At 64.8% G+C, this 24911-nt stretch overlaps 1 protein-coding gene across 1 annotated transcript; it reads left to right on the top strand.

The window, feature by feature from the left end:
* Window positions 1-24911, top strand: OSBPL5 (oxysterol binding protein like 5). The gene is made up of 21 exons (XM_081099531.1): window positions 1-153; window positions 343-425; window positions 2343-2423; window positions 2645-2746; window positions 4101-4304; window positions 5364-5448; window positions 6363-6534; window positions 7034-7229; window positions 7652-7836; window positions 8902-8983; window positions 10510-10608; window positions 10916-11012; window positions 11242-11340; window positions 18757-18854; window positions 19245-19334; window positions 19421-19557; window positions 20837-21022; window positions 21292-21418; window positions 21882-22020; window positions 22516-22618; window positions 23379-24911. The coding sequence occupies exons 1-21, from the start codon at window positions 21-23 to the stop codon at window positions 23515-23517; spliced, it is 2637 nt and encodes an 878-aa protein (XP_080955657.1). The 5' UTR covers window positions 1-20; the 3' UTR covers window positions 23518-24911.

Raw genomic sequence — 24911 nt, 5'->3', positions numbered from 1 at the left:
AGCCGCCCAGCGCCCAGGCCATGAAGGAGGAGGCCATCCTGAGGCGCCGCTTCTCGCTGTGCCCGCCGTCCGCCCCCCAGAAGGCCGAGCCCCGCAGGCTGGCCCGGGCCCTGCTGCTCGGAGGCGAGAATGAGCTCGACCCCCTCAGCCCAGGTCAGCGGGCACCAGGTCAGGGGGTGGGGGCTAGTCGGGGGTGGGGGCTGGTCAGGGGGGCTGGAAGGGGGGCCTCTCTAGCCTCTGGGCCCAGCTGGAAAGGGATGAGACACCTGCAGGGCACATGGTCAGAGTGGCTTCCTGCCACCACGGGCGGCCCCGCCGTGCGCTCACCAGGCTCTCTTGCAGGGACGGACGTGGAGCACAATGGCCCTTCGCTGCCCAGGGATGAAGGGCCCCCGACCCCCGGCTCCGTCGCGAAGTTGCCACCGGTAAGAGCCCGGCCGCAGGGACACAGGGAGAGAGCCCGGCCACGGGGGGCCCAGGGGGAGAGCCCGGCCACGGGGACCCAGGGAGAGAGCCCGGCCACGAGGACCCAGGGAGAGAGCCCGGCCGCGGGGACCCAGGGAGAGAGCCCAGCCACGAGGACCCAGGGAGAGAGCCCGGCCGCGGGGACACAGGGGGAGAGCCCGGCCGCGGGGACCCAGGCAGAGAGCCCGGCCACGGGGACCCAGGCAGAGAGCCCGGCCACGGGGACCCTGGGAGAGAGCCTGCCCAAGGGCAGCAGGAGGCTGGGGAGGGGACGCAGGGCCCCGGGAGCCTGTCCTTCCCACCTCATTGCGCGGGACCCGCGTTGAATCCCAGACTGAAGCTGGGAGGGCTGCTGGGAGCCGGCAGGCACAGCTGTGTGGCAGCTCCCTCCTGGGGTGACACGGGGTGGGGGGGGCGGGGGACAGGGAACCGGGAAAGGTGTGGCTGCAGGTGGCATTCGGGACAGAAAATCATGATGAAAGGAGCCCTTTGTCGTAGGGACACCCTGGGGTGAGCCTTTCCTCCCTCCGCCTGTGCCTGTGGGTCCCCCCTGCCCCCCGACCAGGTACACACTCTGCAGGGGACGCTGTGTGGGGAAAAGTGCACACACACTCGCTCACGTGCACACTCACACACTGACATACACACACTCGCTCACATACACTCACACACATTCATATACACACTCACACTTACATGCTCACGCTCACATACACACACTCACACACACTCGCTCACACACATACACACTCATGCACACTCACACACATGCGTACACACTCATGTATACTCACACACACACTCATTCACACATACACTCACACACACCCACACACACACACACTCCCCACTCACAGGCAGCCCCTCAGCGTGGCCTGTGGTGCCCTCCAGGCAGGATGGTCAGACCCGGGGGCGGGGGGGGCGGGGTGCGAGGCCCGTCTCCACCTGCGGTTTCAGTCCTTCTCCCCCCGGGGTCTCGGGGTCCCACACTGACGCTCAGCTGGTGGCTCTGGTCCCGGCGGTGGGGTTGGGGGCAGCCCAGATAGAGGCCAAGTCCCCCTCTGCCCGGCCACCTGCGACCCGTGACCCAGACCACGGCCTGCTCCTCTGGGACCCCGTCCTGGCCGCGCCCGGGGCTGTGGGGGGTCCCGGTCCTCACGTCCGTCTCAGGAGAAGCGGCAGCCGGGCCTTTGGGGTCCCCCAGCCTCCGGCTCCCGCCTGGGCCGGGGCTGCGGCCGGGGCAGGAAGCAGCTGCGTGTGTGCGTGTGTGGGTGTGTCTGTAGGTGTGTGCACATGTGTGTGTGTGCATGTATGTGTGATGTATGTGCGCATTCTCTATGTTAATGAGATGAAGCCAGTTTAACCATCTTAAGCGCACAGCTCAGTGGCATCTGGGGCACCCACAGTGCTGTGCAGCCCCTCCCCCTACCCAGCTCCAGAACATTCCATCACCCCAGACGGAAACCCCGCACCCACACTCCTCCCTCCCCTCCCCCAGCTGCTGGCAACCTCTGCGCCCCTCCCACCCCCACGGACCCGCCCACGTCTGTGTAAAGGGCGCCGTGCCCGCGTGGCCCCGCCTGTGGGCTTCTCTCGTGAGCCGGCCGTGCTGAGTCCCGTCCTCCCGTGGGCCACAGGGGCCTGTCCACCCAGCAGAGTGGACATTCCAGCTGCTTCCACTTGGCAGCTGTTTTGAATGTTGCTGCCATGTGTGTATGCACATGTGTGCATACGTGTGCGTGTGTGTGCATGTTAGGGTCCCTGCTCTGGGTTCCCCATAAGTGCTGGGCACAGGGACACGTGCTGTTCTGTCCGCCGCGCCCTCTGCGGCCCCAGCCCAGCCGACGCCCCTGCCCCCCCACCTGGGTCTCTTGCAGGCAGAGTCCAGGCTGTGCAATGGGTCCGACAAGGAATGTGTGTCCCCCACGGCCAAGGTCACCAAGAAGGAAACTCTCAAGGTGAGCACCTGGGCCCGCGAGGCCACGCCCCCAGCCTGCCTAAGGGAGGGGGACAGACCAGCCCGCCACCCCCCCACCCCGCCCTTCCCTCCTCTCCCTGGCCCTGGCCCTGGCCCTGGCCCTGGCCCTGTTCCGGGCGGAATGGTGCGGGCCCCGGTGGGCGCCGGGAGCCCGGGGGGCGGGCCGGGCTCTGCCCCGACTGCTGGCTGGTGCCCGAGCAGGCGCAGAAGGAGAACTACCGGCAGGAGAAGAAGCGCGCCACCAAGCAGCTGCTCAGCGCGCTGACCGACCCCCGCGTGGTCATCATGGCCGACAGCCTGAAGGTAGGCGGGCCCTCGCGGCCCCGTGTCCACGCCTCGCCCGACACCCCCCGGGGCGCCTCTCCAGACTCAGCCGCTCAGGGGACCGTTCAGGGCGTTTGTTTTGGTTTTTGTTTTAACAGATATATGTTTTTCTTTTAAATATATTTTTACTGACTTCAGGGAGGAAGGGAGAGGGAGGGAGAGAGAAACATCAGTGATGAGGGAGAACCATGGACCGGCTGCCTCCTGCGCGCCCCCCACTGGGGACGGAGCTCGCACCCCCGGCCTGGGCCCTGACTGGGAATCGAACCCTGACCTCCAGGTTCACAGGTTGACGCTCAGCCCCTGAGCCCCGCCGGCCGGGCCGTGTAAGGCGTTTGTTACTGCAAATCTGTGTCCGTGTCCCGGGGCTGCCCTGACAAGTGGCTTCAAACCAGAGAATTTATTCTCCGGTTCTGGGGCCTGGACACAGGTGCCTGCGGGGCCGTGCTCCCTCCCCAGGTGCCGGGGAGGCTCCCTCCTCCCCCAGTTGGGGCTCCGGGGTCCTGGCCGGGGCCACGGGGCCTCCCCGGCCTCTCTGTGTCCCAGGCACAAGGACGAGTCCCCGGGTCAGAGCCCGCCCTCCCCTGGGTGGTCTCCTCTTAACTTGTCCACGTCCGCAAAGACCCTTGTCCCGCTAAGCCGGGGGGGCCCACTGGTGGGGGTCCCCGAGGGCCGGCGGAGTCCTTGGCTGGGGCACAGAGGAGAGGGGGGGACGTGTGGGAAAGGACCAGGGTTGGGGCCCGAGGCCTGTGTTCAGACCCAGCCTTGGTGCCCCCTCCATGCAGGGGTGGGGGGGGGGCGGGGGGGGGCGGCGAGGGAAGAGCAACCCAGACGCGTGTCCAGGTCGTCTGCAGACCCTGGGCCTGTGTGGCCGCCTTTTCCCTTCTATGTGTTTACACAAAACTATGGATAAAAAAATCAGGTACAAAAGCGAGTGCATTTCACAATGAGAAAAGAAATGGCCAGTATCTAAATTTACAGAGCCGCCCGGCCGGCCTGGCTGGCTCAGTGGTTAAGCGTCGGCCTGTGGACTGAAGGGTCCCAGGCTCGATTCCCAGTCAGGGCACAGGCCCAGGTTGCCGGCTCCGTCTCCAGGGTGGGGTGAGCAGGAGGCAGCTGATCCATGATGCTCTCTCCTCATGGATGTTTCTCTCTCTCTCCCTCCTTCTCCCTTCCTCTCTGAAATCAATACAAATATATTTTAAAAAGAAAAAGTAAAAGACCTCTCCCTGCAGCCAGAGCCCCACCCTGCTCTGCCCGCCCCCGAGCCGCCCCGACGCCCGGGGCATGGCCTCCCGGGCCCTGACATCCCCCCCTGCCCGCCCGCCCGCAGATCCGGGGGACCCTGAAGAGCTGGACCAAGCTGTGGTGCGTGCTGAAACCCGGAGCCCTGCTCATCTACAAGACGCCCGACGTGGGCCAGTGGGTGGGCACCGTCCTGCTGCACTGCTGCCGGCTGCTGGAGCGGCCCTCCAAGAAGGACGGCTTCTGCTTCAAGCTCTTCCACCCGCTGGACCAGTCGGTGTGGGCCGTGAAGGTGCCGCGAGGAGCTGGGGGCGGGGACGGGGGGGGGCGGGGGGCGGCCTGGGCCCCGGGGGAGGCACGCGGGACACGGGCGCCATGAGGGACGCGGGCACTGCTGGGTGGCCCGGCTGGGGGGGTCGAGGAGTGAGCTGTCGGTCCCAATGGGCTGGGCACTGCCCACGGGGGGACGGGGAGAGGAGGGGCCTGGGCCAGGTCTCTCGATGGTCATCAGCCATGGCCCCCGGCCCTCGGGGTGGAGGACCCGTGGGGCTCAGGCCGAGTGACACACAGGTCACGATCACAGGTGCCTGGAGGCGGAGTTACAGGGCCGTGGCGGGCGGCTCCCAGCCCAGCCCTCACCCTCCCAGGACTCCGGGGCTCAGGGCGCCCGGTCACATCCCGGAAGCCCAGTTAAATGGGTTCCGACAGACCTCGGAGCTGCTTTAGGATCAGTATGTCCCAAATGTTGCGTGGGGTATACTTAAGCTTTTAAAGAAAGGCAGTTATTGCTCTGGCCGGTTTGGCTCAGTGGTTAGAGTGTCGACCCACAGACTGAAGGGCCGAGGGTTGGATTCCGGTCAAGGGCACGTACCCGGGTTTCGGCTCAATCCACTCCCTGGTTCCCAGGCGGGGGGCATGCGGGGGGCAAACAATTGATGTGTCTCTCATATCGATGTGTCTCTCTCCTCCCCTCCCCCTCTCCCCTCCTTTCCACTCTCTCTCAAATCAATGGGAAAAATATCCTCCCAAAAAGGATTCACCCCAAAAACCCCACAAAACCACAAGCTATTTCTTATTCCTCTGAGATTCTGATTTCACTGGGCCTCCTGGACTTGCATATCCCTATTCTGGCCACCCTACATCGGGGAGCTCAGAGCTAGCAAGTCGGGGGGCAGAGCTCCCCGCCCACTCCGCTGCCTTGCTGCCCCCCCCCAGGCCAGGTGCAGGCTGGCTGCCTGGCCCCGCCCGGGGACCCCGAGGCCTGGAAGGGCAGTGTGTCTGAGTGGCTGATGCCTGCGTGTGCTCCCCCTGCCCCGCGTGTCCTGGGTGACGTGGGTCTCTGCCCCCCCAGGGCCCCAAAGGCGAGAGTGTGGGCTCCATCACGCAGCCCCTGCCCAGCAGCTACCTGATCTTCAGGGCGGCCTCCGAGTCAGACGGTGAGTCCCCACCTGCTCGCAGGTCTCCCGTGAGCCCCGCAGTGGGTTCCAGACCAGGCACACGTGGGACCCGGTCAGGCCCCGTCACCGCCACTCAGGAAGGAGGCAGCCTGCCGGCCGGCGTGGCTCAGTGGCTGATTCCGTCAGGAGGTCATGGTTCCGTTCCTGGTCAGGGCACGTGCCCGGGTCGCGGGCTCGGTCCCCAGCGTAGGGCGTGCAGGAGGCAGCCGATCCATGATTCTCTCTCATCGTAGATTTTTGTTTGTTTGTTTTTTTGTGAATCCTCACCCGAGGGTACTGTTCCATTGATTTTAGAGAGAATGGAAGAGGGAAAGACAGAGAGAAACATCGTTGTGAGAGAAACACATCGATTGGCTGCCTCCTGCATGAGCCCCAACCAAGCCCGGCCGGGGAGGAGCCTGCAACCGAGGTCCATGCCCTTGACCAGAATCGAACCTGGGACCTTTTGGTTCACAGGCCGATGTTCTATCCACTGAGCCAAACCGGCCAGGGCTCATCATTGATGTTCTCTCTCTCTCTTCCTCTCAGCTCAATTTTAAAAAGTATTTTTTTAAAAAGAAGGCAGCCTGCTGTCCTGGGCCAGGCCTGGGCAGGCGCCTGCCCCTCAGTACCTCTCTGAGCCTCGGTTCCCGTGAGCAGAGGTGGACAGTAGCACCTGCCTCCCCAGCTGTTAGAGAGGCTGATAACCTCACACACCGCAGCCGGGCCCCCCTGGATCAGGGGCCCGGGAGTGGGGTGGGGTGGGGTGGGGTGGGGTGGGGTGGCTCCCTGGGCCGGGCGGGCGTCCAGGTGGATGGGTCGGGGCTCCGGGTCTGGGCAGGGATGTCTTGGTGAGGAAGGGGGGTGGGGGTGGAGAGCTGGGCTGTGGGCGGCTCACGCCCCCTCCCCCATAGGCCGCTGCTGGCTGGACGCCCTGGAGCTGGCCCTGCGCTGCTCCAGCCTCCTGCGGCTCAGCGCCAGCCGGCCCGGCAGCGACCAGGAGCCCGGGTCCTCGCCCGACGGGTCGCCCTCCTCGCTCTGCGGGCTGCTGCCCTCGGCTGCCGTCCACGACCAGGACCTGTTCCCGTGAGTGGGGGTGTGACGGGGCTTGGCCCTCCTGGGGTCCCCCCTGGACCCTGCATCCTGGGGGGGCGTCCTCGTGTGGGTGGGGGGGGGCAAACTGGGCCACAGTGTCCGACGCTGGCTGCCCGGGGACTGACCTAGTGAGGGCCCGGCCCGCGGGCTCAGGGGCTGAGCGTCGACCTATGAGCTAGGAGGTCACGGCTCAATTCCGGGTCAGGGCACTTGCCCTGGTGCGGGCTCCATCCCCAGTGCGGGGGCGGAGGGGGGGGGGTGATGTTTCTATCTCTCCCTCTCCCTTTCTCTCTGAAATTAATTTAAAAATATTTTTTAAAAATAAACCTAGTGAGGGGTGCCCAAATGGGGAGTTCCTGGGGTGAGGTGCCCGGGGTGGGGCGCCTGGGGTGGGTGCCCGGGGTGGGGGTGCCTGGGGTGGGTGCCCGGGGTGGGGTGCCCAGGGTGGGTGCCTGGCCCACCGTGACCGGGGCGCGGGGCCTGCCCCCAGGCTGAACGGGTCCTCCCTGGAGAACGACGCCTTCTCGGACAAGTCGGAGAGGGAGGTGGGTGAGGACTCGGACGCCGAGGCCCAGGACCTCAGCCAGAGGACCAACGGGAGTGGGAGCGACCTGTCCGAGGCCCCCGGGGCCCCCGCCCCTCGAGGGACCACGTACGTGGAACAGGCCCACGAGGAGCTGGGGGAGGTGAGAGCCGCCCCTCTGAGCCCCCCGCGACCCGTCACCCGCACCTCGTTTCACCCCTGAAGCAGCCACAGGGAGGCCCGGGGTCCCCGGAGGAGAGCGCAGGGCCCCAGGGGCTGGGAGCCGGGACTCGGTGGCCGGGAGGCCGGGAGCTGGCGAGGGCCCCGTGGGCTCGGGCTGAGGATGTGGGGGGCCCAGGTGGGCTGGGCTGGGGGGCACAGCCCGTGGGCAAGGAAGGAGGCAGCAGGTTGGGGGGGCTGGCCCGCGGGGCAGAGACACAGCTGGGGAGGGTCGGGGTCAGGGGGCGAGGCCAGGGGGCCAGCCACCACCCACAGCCCAGCCAGAGCCCAGCCTCTGCCCCCCCCTGCCCCTGGCGCCCCCCCCCCCCCGCCCCCGCGCGGGAGCCTGACGCCCTCTGCCGGCAGCTGGGCGAGGCGGCCCAGGTGGAGACGGTGTCGGAGGAGAACAAGGGCCTGATCTGGGTGCTGCTGAAGCAGCTGCGGCCGGGCATGGACCTGTCCCGCGTGGCGCTGCCCACCTTCGTGCTGGAGCCCCGCTCCTTCCTCTGCAAGCTCTCCGACTACTACTACCACGCCGACCTGCTGTCCCGGTGAGGGCGCCCGCCCCGCCCTGCCGCCGCCCCCCCCCCCCCCGCCCTGCCCCCTCCCCGCCTGGCCCCCTGCTGCTGCCCCCGCCCCGCCCCTCTCCCCCCGCCCTGCCCCCTCCCCGCCTGGCCCCCCGCTGCTGCCCCCGCCCGCCCTGCCCAGCTTCCCCCTGCCACGTCCCCCCCTGCCCTGCCCAGCCCCCCCCCCCGCCCTGCCCCCTCCCCTGCCTGGCCCCCCCGCCCTGCCCCTCTCCCCCTGCCCTGCCCCCTCCCCTGCCTGGCCCCCCCCCGCCCTGCCCCTCTCCCCCTGCCCTGCCCCCTCCCCTGCCTGGCCCCCCCGCCCCGCCCCTCTCCCCCCGCCCTGCCCCCTCCCCGCCTGGCCCCCCGCTGCTGCCCCCGCCCGCCCTGCCCAGCTTCCCCCTGCCACATCCCCCCCCCTGCCCTGCCCCCTCCCCTGCCTGGCCCCCTGCTGCTGCCCCCGCCCGCCCTGCCCAGCTTCCCCCTGCCACATCCCCCCCCTGCCCTGCCCCCTCCCCTGCCTGGCCCCCCGCTGCTGCCCCCGCCCGCCCTGCCCAGCTTCCCCCTGCCACATCCCCCCCCTGCCCTGCCCAGCCCCCCACCCCCCTGCCCCCTCCCCTGCCTGGCCCCCCGCTGCTGCCCCCGCCCGCCCTGCCCAGCTTCCCCCTGCCACGTCCCCCCCCTGCCCTGCCCAGCCTCCCCCCCCCGCCGCTCCTCCCCCCTGCCAGGCCCCACCCTGCCACCCACCCAGGTGTCTGAAGGGTCCCCGGGGTGCTGACCTCCTCCCACTGTCCCTGCCAGCAAGGTGGGCACGGGTTGGGCCGCCCCAGCACCTCTGTGTACCCCGAACCCCCACCCCTCGGCACGGGCCACCTGAGCTGATTGTCTGTGCTGCCGCGAGGCAAAGGGCCCTGCGGCTGGAGCCCCCGCAGAGGGAGCGGGGTGAGGGCGGGAGCATCAGGGGCAGGAGGGGGCCCAGGCGGAGTGAGGGAGCTCTTTATCCGTCCGTCCGTCTGTCCGTCCATCTGTCCGTTCGTCCATCCGTCTGTCCAGGGCCGCGCTGGAGGACGACGCCTACAGCCGCATCAAGCACGTGCTGCGGTGGTACCTGTCTGGCTTCTACAAGAAGCCCAAGGTGAGCACAGAGACCCACCCAGCCCAGGGTGCCACCCCCGTCCCCGGGCACCCGCACCCCACGCGGCCCTGAAGGATCCTGATCATCCCACAGGCCCAGGCCTCAGAGATGGGGGACCCGGGCTGGCTGCAGGGGGGCCCCGGGCACTGAGAGGTGGGGAACAGGCCCGGGCTGGCTGCAGGGGGCCCCTGGCCTGGCCAGGCCTCCAAAGGTGCTCCTGGCCCTCAAAGAAACAGCTGCCATGCACATGGGGCAGCAAAGGGCTTTGGACCCTGGGCCCCGGTTTCTGGTCCTGGAGCCTTTGAGAGCCCGCACCCAGCTCGGAGGAGCACAGGGGGTGCCGGGAGGCCTGCGTCCCTGCCAGGACCCCACCCTGCCACAGACCTGGGTGCCCTGGGACACCGTGTGAATCCACAATTCTGGCTCCACAATTCACTGTGCAGGTGGGGAAACTGAGGCTCGGGGAGGCCCAGGGCCCGCCCAGGGTGAGCCAGCAGGCTGGGTGTGGAACCAGGACGCCTGAGTCTGCCCGAGGGCCCCACAGAGGTGGACCCCACAGCCCTCGGCAGACTGAGCACCTGGGCTGTGGGGGCAGAGGGGCAATCCAGGAGGGCTTCTCGGAGGAGGCGGTGCCCTCTCTAAGGCTGGCTGGGACAGGGCAGTGGGTTGCACCTGGGTCAGTTCAGAGGTGGATCTGGGAAGCTTGGCGGAGGAGGAATGATGGGAAGCTGTGGGCAGGTGGGAAGGTGGCGTCCTGGCCTTGTGCAGATGGCTGTCACTCAGGAGCCCACAGTCTGGGGGGTGAGGTGAAGGCAGCAGCTACAAGTGATGGGGGGGCAGGGGGCTGTGAAGGGTGTGGCCCGGCAACGTCAGATCAGGGGTCTGAGCTGGACCACATGGGGACCCAGAAGGAGGGCTCTCCCGTCTCGAAAAGGCCCCCCGCAGTGGGGAGGGATTGGGGTGTTTGGGGGGCACAGAGGTCGCCAGGCTGGCCGAACAGGAGGGAGGGGGCAGCCAGGGGCGTAGACGCCACTGTTGTTGTTTTCTTGTTTTGTTTTTTATTAATTTTTTTTTTATTGATGAGGAAGGGAGAGAGATAGAAACATCAGTGATGAGAGAGAATCACGGATCGGCTGCCTCCTGCAGGCCCCGCACTGGGGATCGAGCCCGCAACCCAGGCCTGTGCCCTTGACTGGAATTGAACCGTGACCTCCTGGTTCATAGGTCAGTGCTCAGCCCCTGAGCCGCGCGGGCTGGGCAGAAGCCATTGTTCCTGCCCAGAGTCCGGGGGGCGGTGACCGGGTCAGGGTCTTGGGTCCCCCCAGGAACCAGAAGCGGAGACACCAGGGCGAAGCCGTGTCCCCCAAGCGGACGGGTGCTGCTCCCAGGAGCTGGCAAACCAGCTGTGGGTCCGGAGACCTCGGCCGGCCGGACGCAGGGCCTGGGCCGCGAGCACCCCACCTGGCCCTGGGTCCACGCCCCCCTCCCCCCCACCCCACCTGACAAGCGCCTCCCTCCTCACGCAGGGGATCAAGAAGCCCTACAACCCGATCCTGGGGGAGACCTTCCGCTGCAGCTGGTTCCACCCCCAGACCAACAGCCTCACCTTCTACATCGCCGAGCAGGCAAGGCCCCGGCGCCTGGGCCAGGGAGTGGGGGCTCTGAGCCCAGGACACGCTTCCCGGCGGCCCCCTCTCTGCCCACTGGGGCGTCTCTGTCAGTCACATGACTGAGACTGCGGGAGGGGGCGTGCACCCCCTCTCCCCTGAGCATCTGGGCCGATGGGGGGATGCAGTCTGCCTGGGGGCCCCGGACTCAGGCCCGGCTTCCCTGGGCCCTGGCGCAGGAGGGGTGCAGGCGTGGGGGGTGGAGGGGGCAGGAGAGCGGGCTGCCCGCGGCTGGGGCTGTTCCAGGAGCCACCTCTGCCCACAGGTGTCCCACCACCCGCCCGTGTCCGCCTTCCACGTCAGCAACCGGAAAGACGGCTTCTGCATTAGTGGCAGTGTCACGGCCAAGTCCCGGTTCTACGGTGAGGCCTCCCCTGGCTCCGCGGGACGGGGACCACGCGGGCGGGACAGTCCTCGCCCTGAGCCGGGCGGAGCCGGCCTCCCCCTCGTCGCCCGCAGGGCTGCCTGAGGTCACGGGACGAAGCTGCCGCCCCGTGCCACCAGCCACACGTGCTGTTGACATCGGCAGGGGGTGGGCCCGGGCCCCGAGGGCCCCCTCCGCTCACCGGCCCCACGGCCCCGTCTCTGCAGGGAACTCCCTGTCGGCTCTGCTGGACGGCAAGGCCACGCTCACCTTCCTGAACCGGGCGGAGGACTACACCCTCACCATGCCCTACGCCCACTGCAAAGGTGAGAGGCCCCCAGGGCCCCGGGCACAGCCCCGGCTGCGCCCCCGGGAGGCGTCTGGGCGTGAACTCTCAGTGGGGTTACGGGAAGGTGCTGCGACTCCGTCCTCACCCCTCCATGAGCTCAGCCCGCATCCGGCGTGTTCCTCTTCTCTCCTCTTGGAGGCGTTGTGTGGCCTCAGGCTTCCCCTGTGGTTGGGATCCTGGGCCGTCAGCCAGCCCGATGCTTGTCCGTAGCTGCCTGTGCGTCTTCCGTTGTCTGTGGTGTAAGTCTCAGCATAGCAGGCCAGGGTTTGGACTCCTTAGGTTACTTTTTAGTTAATGGAGCTATTCTTGTTTAATAGATTTTTTTTATTGATGTCAGAGAGGAAGGGAGAGGGAGAGAGAGAGAGAGAAACATCCATGATGAGAGAGAATCACGGACCGGCTGCCTCCTGCACGCCCCACATTGGGGATGCAGCCCACGACCCAGGCCTGTGCCCTGACCGGGAATCGAACCTGGGACCTCCTGGTTCCTAGGTTGACGCTCAACCACTGAGCCAGGCCGCTCGGGCTGGACTTTATTCTTTATAGCGATTTCAGGTTTACAGAAAATACGAAGCAGGAAGTACGGAGTTCCCATATGCGCCCCACATCTCACACGGATCCCCTGTTATTAGCAGCGCACATCAGTGTTACACAAGCTGATGTTGATACATTATTGTTTATTTTTTTATTTCAGAGAGGAAGGGAGATGAAGAGAGAGAGAGAGAGAAACATCAGTGATGAATCATTGATCGGCTGCCCCATGCACGCCCCCTACTGGGGATTGAGCCTGCAACCTGGGCCTGTGCCCTGCCCGGAATCAAACCTGGGACCCTTCAGTCCGCAGGCGGACGCTCTGTCCACTGAGCCAAGCCGGCCAGGGCCTGCCCCTTTACTATTAACTCACGTCCACAGTTCACAGCAGGGTTCGCCCTCTGCCCGCACGTGCTGTGGGTTTGGACAAACGCCTCGCGTCACGTTTCGCCATTAGGAAGCCACAGAGCAGTCGCACCCCCTGGAAGTCCGCCCTGGTTGGACGGAACAGATGAGCTCCCCTGTCCGGCCCTCCCCTCTCCCCGCCCCCCAGCCACTCGTCTTACCGTCTCCATAGCTTTGCCTTTTTCAGAAGGTGGTAGAGTCGGGCCGGAGTGAGTGGTGGGCGTGCAGACGGGCTCCTTGTGTGAGTTTCAGATCCCCCCACCTCTTCGTGCCTCGGTAGCTCCCGGTTTCTTCTGCTGTGGTTCGTCCCCTCCTCCGAGAAACTGACCTTTAGATCATTTCGCAACCGACCTTTGCTTTCGCTTCCTCGGACACATTCCATTGGCTAAAAACAGTAACTTTTCCCGTGGCCTCGCCTGGGATCCGGACCGCCCCCCACCCCCCGAAAAAGCCCGCTGGAGCCATTTACAATCGCTGCCCCTCCGTCCCTGGCTGTTGGCGCCATGTTGGGCATCCGCCCATCTGGGTTTCCAGATGACCCAGTGCATGTATAGATAAGTCCTTGCCACTTGGCCTCCTGGGTAACAGGAGGGAGGGGGAGAGACAGAGAAACACCGGAGCTGGCATCGAGCCTGCAGCCGAGGTCCGTGCCCTTGACCGGAATCCATCCCAGGACCCTTCCGTCCTCAGGCCGACGCTCTGTCTGCGGAGCCAACCGGCAGGCCTCTGGGTTTCATTTTTATTCTTGCTGTTGGAGGGCTTTGGGAGGTTTCAACTTGTTAAACTTTTGTGTATTGATTTCAGAGAAGCCGGATTTGCTCCTCCCCTTATCTGTGCGTTCATTGGTCGATTCTCGCACGTGCCCTGATGGGATCGAACCCGTGACCTTGGGTGTTGGGACGACGCTCTAACCCACTGAGCTGCCCGGCCAGGGATTGTTTGAACTTTTTCTATCTGACTGTTGTATCGCAGAACAGCGAGCTGGACAAGACACCTTTATCAGCCAATTAGTTAGGGGTCATCTTTATTGCGCGCAGGTTCTGAGCAGATCACCTCTGTCAGATTCTGAACCCCCAACGGAGGAAGCATTCTCTTTTTATATCTTTTTTAGGTCCTGGTATCAGTTATTTTTACAGACAGCTTGTAACCTTGAGTACATATCATATCTAGCAAACACCTGTCATATCTATACAGACAACTTGTAACTTTGAATCCATATCGTATCTATACAGACACCTGTAACCTTGAGTGTCATGTCTCTACCGGCACCTGGCATCAATATCAGCGTATCAGTTAGATGGCTAGCTTGCGAGGTCAGATAATTAAGTTTATCTTTTCTATTATCCAAGCTAAAAACAAAGTTATTTTACAGCCTAAAAATAACAGAGTTGACCTACAGAATAAGAGACCAAGAATAGCCCTAACCGGTGTGGCTCAGTGGATAGAGCATCGGCCTGCGGACTGAGGGGTCCCAGGTTCAATTCCGGTCAAGGGCATGTACCATGGTTGCAGGCATATCCCCGGTAGGAGATGTGCAGGAGGCAGCTGATCCATGTTTTTCTCTCATCGATGTTTCTAACTCTCTATCTCTCTCTCTTCCTCTCTGTAAAAAATCAATAAAATATATTTTTTTTAAAAAAGAGAGACTAAGAAAAGCAGAGTAGTTCAAACAGCAGTTTTCCCAAAGGAGGGACCACCATGCCCCTGATTCTATTATAATCACCAGTTCATTCTGTTCATCAGATGATTTATTCACTTGATTCTTAGATTCACTTGTTGATAGATGCATATTTGTTGTTCATAATTTGTGTCTTTACCTTTTTCTTCTTCTTCCTCTTCTTAATGGATACCTTTCAGCATTTCATATAATCCTGGTTTGGTGGTGATGAACTCCTTTAGCTTTTCCTTATCTGTGAAGCTCTGTATCTGACCTTCAATTCTGAATGATAGCTTTGCTGGATAAAGTAATCTTGGTTGTAGGTTCTTGGCATTCATCACTTTGAATATTTCTTGCCACTCCCTCTGGCCTGCATACTTTCTGTTGAGAAATCAGCTGACAGTCATATGGGTATTCCCTTGTAGGTAACTGAGTTTCTTTCTCTTGCTGCTTTTAAGATTCTCTCTCTGTCTTTTGCTCTTGGCATTTTAATTATGATGTGTCTTGGCGTGGTCCTCTTTGGATTCCTTTTGTTTGGGGTTCTCTGCGCTTCCTGGATGTGTAAGTCTATTTCTTTCACCAGGTGGGGGAAGTTTTCTGTCATTATTTCTTCAAATAGGTTTTCAATATCTTGCTCTCTCTCTTCTTCTGGCACCCCTATAATTCGGATGTTGGTACGCTTGAAGCTGTCCCAGAGGCTCCTTACGCTATCTTTGTATTTTCGGATTCTGTTTTCATGTTGCTTTTCCGGTTGGGTGTTTTTTGCTTCTTCGCATTTCAAATCTTTGACTTGATTCTTGCGCTCCTCTGATCTGCTGTTGGGAGTCTGTATAATGTTCTTTATTTCAGTCAGTGTATGCTTAATTTCTAGTTGGTCCTTTATCACAACATCGAGGGTCTCATTAGATTTCTTGTAGATCTCATTAAGTTTATTGGCAGTTTCTAGAAAATTATTGAAAGACCTTAAAAGTACGGTTTTGAGCTCTATATCCTCCATTTCTGTCATGTTTCTTTGTCTCCACATTTTTTATGCTTTCTTGGTGCACCCCCTTGTGGTCTTTGTGTGCAGTCTTGTTGTAGTTAAGCCTTGATTGTGGTAGGTAATACTGGGGGGATTTGACCTCCAGGCCAACTGGCTATGAGAATCAGCTGTGTCTGCAGTGGGAGAACTTCTGTGCTGGATCTCTAGGGAAGTGCTAATCTAGCTTTTGCCTAAGGCTATCCCGCAAATGCCTCTCTGCAGGGCTTGGGTGGGGTGGGTCCCAGGGGATCTACAGGGCAGGCGGAGCGAGCAATTATGGCTGCTCTCAGTCCAGTCCCCAGGGGCTCTGCCTCTCAGAGTCCCAGCAACCGCTGCAAACCTCGGAGAGAAAGCTGCCTTCGAGTTCGGACCGAAGCCAGACAGTCCTGCTTCTCCCGTATGAGTCTGGGTCCCTAGAGACTTGCCCGGATCTGGAGCTCAGAGTCTGAGACTCCCTCCTGATTGAAACAGACAGCTGCGCCCTCAGCCGCCAGCCCGCTCCGCACACACCTCCGCACCTTAGTATTTTACTCCTGCACCTCCTCTGAGTCTCGGTATGCTATTCTCTTTCCTCCTAGTTGTAGAACTTCCACTCAGCCAGCCTTTCTGTGGTTCTGGATGATGTCCGTTCCGTCTTTTAGTTGTATTTTTGAAGTGGTTGTTCGAGGCAGCAAACTCCTGCGTTAACCTATGCCGCCATCTTGGTTTCTCCTGTTCTTTCTTGAGGTCCTCCATTTCTTACTTCTTTCCAGTCGGGTCAAGTTTCTAAGCTGGGTCCCAGTCCTCCCCCCACGTGGTCCTGCCCCCGCCTTCCCAGCTTCCTTCTGTCTCCTCAAACAGCATTCTACATTTCCTCACCGGTTTGTTGTGGGGTGCCGCCCGCAGCACAGCTGGCCCCGGTCTGGGCTTCGTTGCCCCTGCCCTCTCTGCCTGACTGATGGGAGCACATCCCACAGCCCGGCACCTGCTGTCACTGTGTCACCCAAAGACAAGGATCCTTCCTAACCACAGCCCCATGCTGTCCTCACACCGTGAGCACAATCAAGGCTCTTCCGGCAACACCATCCCACAGACCCCCCGGCCAGCCCCCCTCCCTGTCAGCCCCCCCACAGCTCCCAGCCTGCACGTGGGCGCGTGCGGGTCTACATCCGAGCACACGTGTGTTGCATCCCTATTGTCAGATCCCTGCAGCGAGGCCAAGAGACACGGAGAGCTCAAGGAATTGCATGGTGTTCTCGCACCGTGGGCTGAGCCCAGTGTGTGGCCGGCGGCCTCCCGGGGGCGGGTAGGTTCCCGACAGAGTAAAAGCCGCCGGTGGGGTCAGGCTGTGAGTCTGTGGAGCGCAGGAAGGGCAGGTCTCTTGCGTCTGCAGGCGCAGGCCGCCGCCCTAAGAGGAGGGAAAGGCCGATCTGATGACAGCAGACACAGCAGGGCGGGCGGCCTGCAGGGCCCTGGGGTTAGGAGGTCCTCCTCCCGCACCGGGGGTCTCTCCTTCCAGCGGTTCTGTTTTGGGTCTGGAAGGAGAGAGCCACGCAACAGGTGGCCTTGGATGTAGGGCCCAGGGCTCACCGAGGGGCAAGATCGGGCGCCCGGAGGCGGGCCGGGCAGCAGGGAGCTGAGGCAGGACAGAGACCTGTGGGCGTGAGGGGGGCCCGGCTTCGCAGAGGCTGTGCCCGTGCGGATGCAGGAACTGCTTCGAGGAGGTGTGCGCGGACCAGGCTGGGCGGCGTGCCTGTAACGGGTGGTTTGCTTGGACACCTCCGTGAGCAGCAGTCCCTCAGACGCTCTCTGGGGGACCCTACAGGCGGCCGCCGAGTTTGTTCCCCCGATTCCCTCTCGTACGTCTAGGCCGCAGTCTTTTCTCCCCCTCCGTGCTGAGTCAGTCACTTGTTTTGCTTTGCGAGTACACGTCTCTTGATGTGGGGGGAAGTGGGGTGTCTGAAAGACACCAAGATGCTGCTGTTCTTTTAGTGACGAGGTTGCGCCTCATTGAGGATCAGGGAGGCTTTGGGGGGACGTGGAGGCCTGGGATGCACCTGGTGACTGTGACCTTTAAACTCACATTATTTGCCCGGCCGGCAGGGATCAGTGGTTGAGCTTCGACCTACGAACCCGGAGGTCACGGTTTGATCCCGGTCAGGGCACATGCCTGCGTGTTGCCAGCTTGATCCCCAGTGGGGGGCATGCAGGAGGCAGCCGATCAGTGATTCTCATCATTAATGTTTCTATCTCCCTCTCCCTTCCTCTCTGAAATCAATATATTGAAATTCGTGCATGGCGCCCGGGGTTGGCGGAGGGGTGGGGGGGGGATGTGGAATCCCTCAGCCTGGCTGTACCCTCTCGCAATGTGGGACCACTGGCTCCTAACCACTCGCCTGCCTGCCTGATCGCCCCTAACCACCCTGCCTCAGCTCCTGCCCCGCGGCTTCGTCCGGAAGGACGTCTGGAATGACGTCCAGAAGGTCGTTTGGCTGTCCAGTCTAATTAGCATATTACGCTTTTATTATTATAGATACATTTTTTAAAAGATTGAAATAGACGGTGAATTTACAGGCTTTGTCAGCGCCCGTGTCCTGACCTCTGAACCGTCTTCCCCTGACACGGAAATGTCTCTTTTTAATACATTTTTATTGATGTCAGAGAGGAAGGGGGAGGGAGAGAGAGGGTCATCCATGATGAGAGAGCATCATGGATCGGCTGCCTCCCGCACGCCCCCTCCTGGGGACAGAGCCCGCAACCCGGGCCTGTGCCCTTGACCGGGATCGAACCGGGACCCTGAGTCCGCAGGCCGACGCTCTCTCCATGGAGCCACACCGGCCAGGGCCGGACGTGTTTCTTTGGCGAAGGCCTCGCAGCCATTACTCCGTGTCGTACGCAGTTGGAGTGGCCGGCCCTGCAGGGAATGGACCGGCCGTGGCCGCGTCTCCGGGCTGTCCTGTCCCGAAGGCCTCCCGCCGGGGCGCGGGCGGTTATGCAGTCGTTTCCTCCCAGGCGGGGCTGCTCTGGGCCTTCACTGGGCCTTCAGTCATGTGACTGTGGGTTCCTAGGAACGGCTTTTTCGTTTCATTCTTTGATAATTCTGCACATGACAGCGTTCCTCACCTGCACAGTCCCAGGTGCGTCCCCAGGCCTCGGGACTAGAAACCCAGGTACTGTGTACGGGGAGTCCAAGAGGAAGGGTCCCTCACGGACGCCCCGCCCTGGCCACGCCCCTGCCACGCCCCAGGCCCTGGCCACGCCCCCAGGCAGCACAGCGCCCCTCCCGCTCTCCCGGCAGGTGGCAGGGGGACCCCAGCTCTTCCCCGCCTTTTGCTATTTCGTCGCTTGCTTGCGTCTCCCCTGAAGGAGACAGTGTGGCCCCAGTCTCAGCATTTCCGAGCGGAGCCGCGTGTTTAGATCAAGCCCCGCGGCCCCGCGCCGGAGGCCTGTTCTCCCCTTCGGGCCTGAGGTCACCTGCATGTTAGTCACAGTCATGCGAGCGGCTGTCCAGGCCGCTGTGAGCGGGGGAGACCCCGCCCGCCTGGCCGCCCGCAGGAGCCCACGCTGGGCAGGACCTGTGGCGGGAACGAAGGTGACCCAGCACCGGTGGGGCGTCTCCTGCACGGGCACCTCACATGAGCAATGGTGGTGGGGGCCCCGTTGCCGGGAGCGGGGGGCACTGAGGAACCAGCTCACCGGCTCCGCTCCCCGCAGCTCCGTCCTCCCCACCTGCCTGCCCGGGGCCCGCTGACCCCTGCCCGCTGACCCCTGCCCGCTGACCCCTGCCCGCTGTGTTGCAGGGATCCTGTACGGCACCATGACCATGGAGCTGGGCGGCCGGGTGACCATCGAGTGCAAGAAGAGCCACTTCCAGGCCGAGCTGGAGTTCAAGCTCAAGGTAGCTCGGCGCAGCCCCTGCAGCGCTCAGAGGGCCGTGGAGGCAGGGCCCGGGCTGTAGAAGATGGGGGCTGGGGACCCCTACCGCCCTCTTTGTGCCCCAGAGCTGGTTTCCTGAGCAACTGCACCTGGGGGAGCAGCTCTGCATCTCCGGGAGGGCAGGCCCTGCCCACAGGCCACGCAGGGGAGCCGGGACCAGCCCTCATGGGGGGCACCCCCACCCCCCGCATCTCTGAGCTCAGGATGAGGCACTGGCCAGTGGCCGCCTCTAGCTGGGGGCCCGTCCCACCGGGCTCCTGTCCCCCCGGGAGGGTGCCCACTCCGTGCCCCCACAGCGAGGGCCCGGGGTCTGTGGCGAGGCCGCCGCCCACACGGACACCCGTCCCCTCAGCCGTTCTTTGGGGGCAGCGCCAGCATCAACCAGATCTCGGGCAGGATCACGTCGGGGGACGAGGTGCTGGCGCATCTCTCGGGGCGCTGGGTAAGAGGCCGCCCTGGGGCCGGCGGGGGCGGGAGGGGCCTGGCCGGGATGGCCTGGGGCCCGCTGACCGGCCGCCTCTGCCGCAGGACGGCGAGGTGTTCATCAGGGAGGAGGGCCGCGGCGGCGCCCAGCTCTTCTGGAGCCCGAGCCCCGAGGTGCGCGGGCAGAGGCTGAAGCTGCGCACGGTGCTTCTGGAGGAGCAGACGGCGCTGGAGTCGGAGCGGTGAGGCCGCCGCCGCAGGACGCTGACCCCCGAGGGCGGGCCAGGCCGGCAGCTGCTCTCCCAGTGGGCGGGGCTGCAAGCAAGTCCCAGGGTGTCACTGGAAGGGAGAGTGCCCCCCTCCCAGGGGAGCGGTCCTGCGGGGGAGGGGAGCAGGGGAAGAGCTGGTTGGGTGACCAGCAGCCCCAGGGTGGGCCCTGCTGGGAGGGTGAGCTCGGGGGGGAGGGGTGTGCACGGTGGGAGCTACTTTCTTCTGGGGGAGGTTTCGCTTTCTGCGAGCCTCCCGGGGTCGCACCCTCTGAACCGCAGTTTCCTTGTCTTTCAAACGAAGACCCTGTGAGACGGTGGGAAGGCGGTGGGAAGACGGTGGGACGGGGAAGCGGGGGGCGGGCACAGTGCCCCCGGGCAGCTCTCCTGAGTGATGGCTGACGAGCGTGTGCGCCATCCTGCCCAGTGAAGACCCAGCCTCGGGGCGGCGTGGTCACCCTGCCTGAGAGCCGGTCACGTGGGGCCCAGCAGTGGCCGCGGACACGTCGTTGGGCAGGCGCCCTGGCCCCGTCACCCCCTTCCATGGCCTCCACCCATGCCCCCCCCCAGCCGCCCGAGAGGACAGGTGTGGGCAGGGACCCCCAGGTCAGGGCCCTCAGACAAGGTCACGCGACCTTGAAGCGTCTGCCAGCTGGACCCGTTGTCTCTGTTCGTGGGACAGTCACCCCGGGAAGAGGACGGGCAGGGAGCAGAGAAGAAACCCTCACTTACTGTTCCGTGTGCCGACTGTGGGATTCAGTTTGCGGCCACGGAGTGTGCCCAGCGCGCAGGGCCGGCTCCTGAGGTGCCGTGGAGAGGCCGGTGTGTTCACCTGGTCCCCAGGGACCTCTCCCTCACATGGGACAACATCTATGCGAACAGACCCCAGGGAGGGAGGGAGAGACAGAGAAACATCAGTGAGGAGAGAGAATCGTGGATCGGCTGCCTCCTGCACATCCCCTACTGGGGACTGAGCCTGCAGCCGGGCCTGTGCCCTGACCTGGAATCCCACTGTGACCTCCTGGTTCATAGGTCAGTGTTCAACCACTGAGCCACCCCAGCTGGGTCGTTGAATCTAATTTTAAAAATGGGGTTTATTTTTAAAAAAGTGTCGCAGGAGACACAGTGCCGAGAGGCAGTGAGCTCCCTGTCGCTGGGGGCAATCAAGTGGAGAGTGCGCTAAGCCGCCCCTCCGACACTGGGGGAGGGGGCATGGCCGCCCAGGCCCCCCGCTCAGAGCGGTGCCCGCCCGCAGGCTGTGGCGGCACGTCACCAGGGCCATCAGGGAGGGTGACCAGCACACGGCCACGCGGGAGAAGTTCGCTCTGGAGGAGGCCCAGCGGCAGCGGACCCGGGAGCAGCAGCAGCGCCTGGCCCCGTGGGCGCCCCGGCTGTTCCACCTGGACCCCGCCACCCAGGAGTGGCACTACCGCTTTGAGAAGTGAGCGCGGCGGGCGGGGGCCCGGGCCGGGATGGGCGGGACCGGCACTGCCCCCACCGGCCTGGCCCTGGGCCTGAGACCTGGGGCTCCTGCTCCCCCGGAGGAGCGAGGGATGGGGCGGGGCCGTCTCGGGGCTCCCGGCTGTCCTGTGTGCGGCCCCTGCACGCGGTGTTGGCGGCAGGGGTCCTCGGTGGGGGGCTCTGGCTGGATGGCGTCCCCTCCCCCTGAGGAGCACGGCCCCCGCTCACGGACACCCTCTGGCCCCGCAGCCACAGCCCCTGGGACCCCCGGAAGGACTTGGCCCAGTTTGAGCAGGACGGGGCTCTGCGCACCCTGCAGCGGGAGAGGCGGCCCCCACAAGGCCATCTGGGCGGCAGCCCAGGGCCCAGGCGCCAGGTCAGCACCCAGGGCCCTGCTGGGGCGTCCTCAGCAGCGAGGGGGGCAGTCAGGCTGCTCCCCCCGCCTTGCCTCCTCTCTGCCCCCTGCCTGTCGCCCTCTCACCCCCAGCAGGGCCCCCCGTGGGCCGCGCCGTGTCCCTGCCCCACCCTCCCCGTGGGACCCGAGGCTCCGGGGCGCCCTCAGGGGTGAGCGCCTGGTCCCTTCCCGGGGAGGGCACTGAGCTCCGGACGGCCCGGGGCGGGCGGGGCCGCAGGTGCCGATGCGGGGCCTGGAGGGCGGCGGGAGGGGGGAGGGCGGGAGGCCAGGCTTTCTGAGCGGCGTCTGCATGGCCTCCGTGGTACCACGTGGGTCCTGGCCAGCCGAGTGCTGCAGGCTCCCCTGGCAGCGCACCCCCAGCAGGTCCCCGTGGGGTGCGGGGGGTGTGGGGGGCTCCCAGCCCAGCACCTCCGTCTCCCTGCAGAGGCCGGGCCCCGACCGGCGGCTCCGCAAGGCCAGCGACCAGCCCTCCGGCCACAGCCAGGTCACCGAGAGCAGCGGCTCCACGCCCGAGTCCTGCCCGGAGCTCTCGGACGACGATGGGGACGGAGACTTTGTCCCCGGTGAGCAGGCCCTTCTGCAGGGTGGGCAGGTGGGAGGGCACCTCTGGGGGGCAGTGCCCAGGACGACCCCCCACCCCAGTGGCCTCAGGGGCCTCCCTGAGCCCAGGACAGACGAAGGTGTGGCAGGCGGCTGGGCTCCCCAACCCTGTGCTCAAGGGCAGGCACTGCCCATGGCTAACGGGGGGGGGGGTGCCGGGGGGTGTCCCTCGGCCGGGACCCTCTTGTCCCCGCCTCCGCAGGGGTGAGCCCCCTTGGCCATTTCTGTCTCCCGGGCAGCTGAGCCTGGGGTCCCCCTGAAAGGTCCCCCGCGCCTCTCCCTGCCCCCTGGTCCTGGTAGCTCTGTTCCCAGGACTCCCGTGAGGCGGGCAGGGGCTCGAGCTGGGCATCACCCCGGGACCCCACTCACTGCCCCCCGACATCCCAGCTCATCCTCCGTTCTCCCCTCCCCTGCGTGTCCCCTCGTGCCCTGGTGCTGTGGCTGGCGGTGCCCCCCAGGCGGCGAGAGCGCGTGCCCGCGGTGCGGGAAGGAGGCGGGGCGGCTGCAGGCGCTGCACGAGGCCGTGCTGTCCATCCGGGACGCCCAGCAGGAGCTGCACAGGTAGGAGAGGGCGGGACCCGAGAGCCGGGCGGGGGACACGGGGGGACACGCAAGGCGGCCACTGGGAGCTGGAACCCTCTCGGGTCCGGGTGCCGTGGGGGCACAGGAGGACGCCTGGGCTTCTGCCCCTCGAGGGACGGCGGCCACGGGGACCCTGTGTGAGCTGCTGCTCGGTGGGCGGCCAGCGGGCAGTGCGGGGCCGAGGGCCAGCAGGAGCCCCGGTGAGTCGGCACCCAGGGCCCTCTGAGCTGAGGCCGGACACAGGCCGGGACCTGGGGGACAGCCCAGAGCCTGTCGCAGTCGCCCGCCCGCGGCTCAGAGTCAGGGCGGCTTCTGCATGTCCAGGGGCCACGCAGCACAAGTCCCGCAGACGCGGCTCACACCGGCCTCTCCCTGGGGCCCCCACGGCCCCTCCCTGTCCCTCGGTGCGTCCTGGCCTCAGCTTGTGAGGACAGTCCCATTGGATGAGGGCCCAGCCATGACCTCACTGGACTTTAATCTTCCCGTTAAAGGCCCTTCTCCAAACGCGGCCCCACACAGGTCCTGGGGTCAGGGCTCCGACACATGGCGCTGGGGTGGGACCCATCTCACCGTAAGGGGGGGAAGGGGAGGGGTCCAGTTCCCCTGGCACTGACCCGGTCCCGGTCCCTCGAGCGTGGGCCCTGTATGCCCGCCCCTGACCGCCTCCCCTCGGCCAGCGCCCCTGAGGGTGGACGCGCGTCCCTCTGGCCGGCCTGGCTGAGCCGCCCTGTCCTTGCAGGCACCTGTCGGCCATGCTCAGCGCCTCGGCCAGGGCGCGGCGGGCGGCGGCCCCGGGCCTGCTGCAGAGCCCGCGCGCCTGGGGCCTGCTCTGCGTGCTCCTGGCCTGCCAGCTGCTCATGAACCACGTCCTCACCTAAGAGGCCCGCGGGCGCGGCCTCACCCGCAGACCCGCCACCGCCTCCCGCCACCACCCGGCACCCAGCACTTTACCAGCCCCGGCGAGGCAGGCGGACGGACGCTCCGAGCTGGCCGCGGTGGACAGAGGGGTCCCGGCAGCCGGAGGACAGCAGGAGGGACCTGGCGGCCACCGGCGCCCCCGGGGGAGGGGCTGGCCTCTCGGCAGGGCCCTGCCCAGCGCCCGCCTGGATGCTCCCGCCACAGGCCACTGCCTGGTGCCCGCTCCTGGTCACCGCCTCTCACTCCGGCGCAGCGTCCACCTGCCGGGGGGCTGGTGTGGGGGGTTAGGAGGGCCTGCCAGGGTCAGACAGTCCCATCCCAGCGGGGCTGCAGGGGGAGGAGCCAGCTGGGGCCCCCAGGGCCTCCTCGGGCCTGAGGCACAGGCTGTCGCCTCTGAGACCCTGTCCCTGTTGCCTGGAGCCCCCTGACTCGGCTCGTGGGGTTCACGCTGCCCGTGTGCTGTTTGGACACACGCTCCGTGAGCAGTGCAGGGGCAGCCGGTCCTGCAGGCGGTGGGGACACGTGACCGCGGTGCCAGGGAGATGCTGGTGTGCTCAGCTGCCCACACGGGGACACGGGGGCTGTTGGGCTCGGCTGATGCGTGCTCTCCCGCTCTGAGCTTTTTGTTGTTAATCCTCACATATTTTTCCATTGATTTTTAGTGAGAGTGGGGGGCAGGAGGGGGAGACAGAGAGAGAAACATGGATGTGAGAGAGCCACATGGACTGGTCGCCTCCCGCACGCACCCCGACCAGGGCTGGGGACGGAGCCTGCAGCAGAGCCTGCAGCCCTTGACCGGAATTGAACCCAGGACCCTTCAGCCCGGGCGCCGATGCTCCGTCCACTGAGCCGCACCATCCAGGGCTCCACACTTTTTAGACAGACACGATTGCAATGTTTTAGGCAGCGCCGGGCCCCTGTTCCTGTGTCCGTGCCCCGTGTGTGTGCGTGTGTGTGTGTGCATGTGCGTGTGCCTGTGGGAGTGTGCGTGTGTGTGCATGTGCCTGTGGGAGTGTGCGTGTGCCTGTGGGAGTGTGCGTGTGCGTGTGCCTGTGGGAGTGTGCGTGTGCGTGTGCCTGTGGGAGTGTGTGTGTGCGTGTGCCTGTGGGAGTGTGCGTGTGCCTGTGGGAGTGTGCGTGTGCGTGTGCCTGTGGGAGCGTGTGTGTGTGTGCATGTGCGTGTGCATGCGTGTGCGTGTGTGAGCACCTGCACGGTGGGTACACACGGAGCCTTAAACTGGGTGGCCGCGCCCTCTGAGCCGATGGCCAGACTTTGTATCCAGGTCCTTGTTGTCCCCCCCCCCATTCGGGGTCGCGTCTGTGCTCCATCCTTGAAATAAAGGACACACACACAT

The sequence above is a fragment of the Myotis nattereri genome, assembly GCF_964212035.1.
Source record: "Myotis nattereri genome assembly, chromosome: 9".
In the NCBI taxonomy this organism is placed as follows: Eukaryota; Metazoa; Chordata; class Mammalia; order Chiroptera; family Vespertilionidae; genus Myotis; species Myotis nattereri.
Note: the sequence above shows the minus strand (reverse complement) of the source record. Positions and strands in the feature narration are given on the sequence as shown.

Coding starts and splice junctions, on each gene's coding strand:
- OSBPL5 (XM_081099531.1), top strand. CDS start 21: ATGAAGGAGGAGGCCATCCTGAGGCGCCGCTTCTCGCTGTGCCCGCCG. Junction 6,535..7,033: donor CACGACCAGGACCTGTTCCC/GTGAGTGGGGGT, acceptor GCCTGCCCCCAG/GCTGAACGGGTCCTCCCTGG. Junction 8,984..10,509: donor GCTTCTACAAGAAGCCCAAG/GTGAGCACAGAG, acceptor CTCCTCACGCAG/GGGATCAAGAAGCCCTACAA.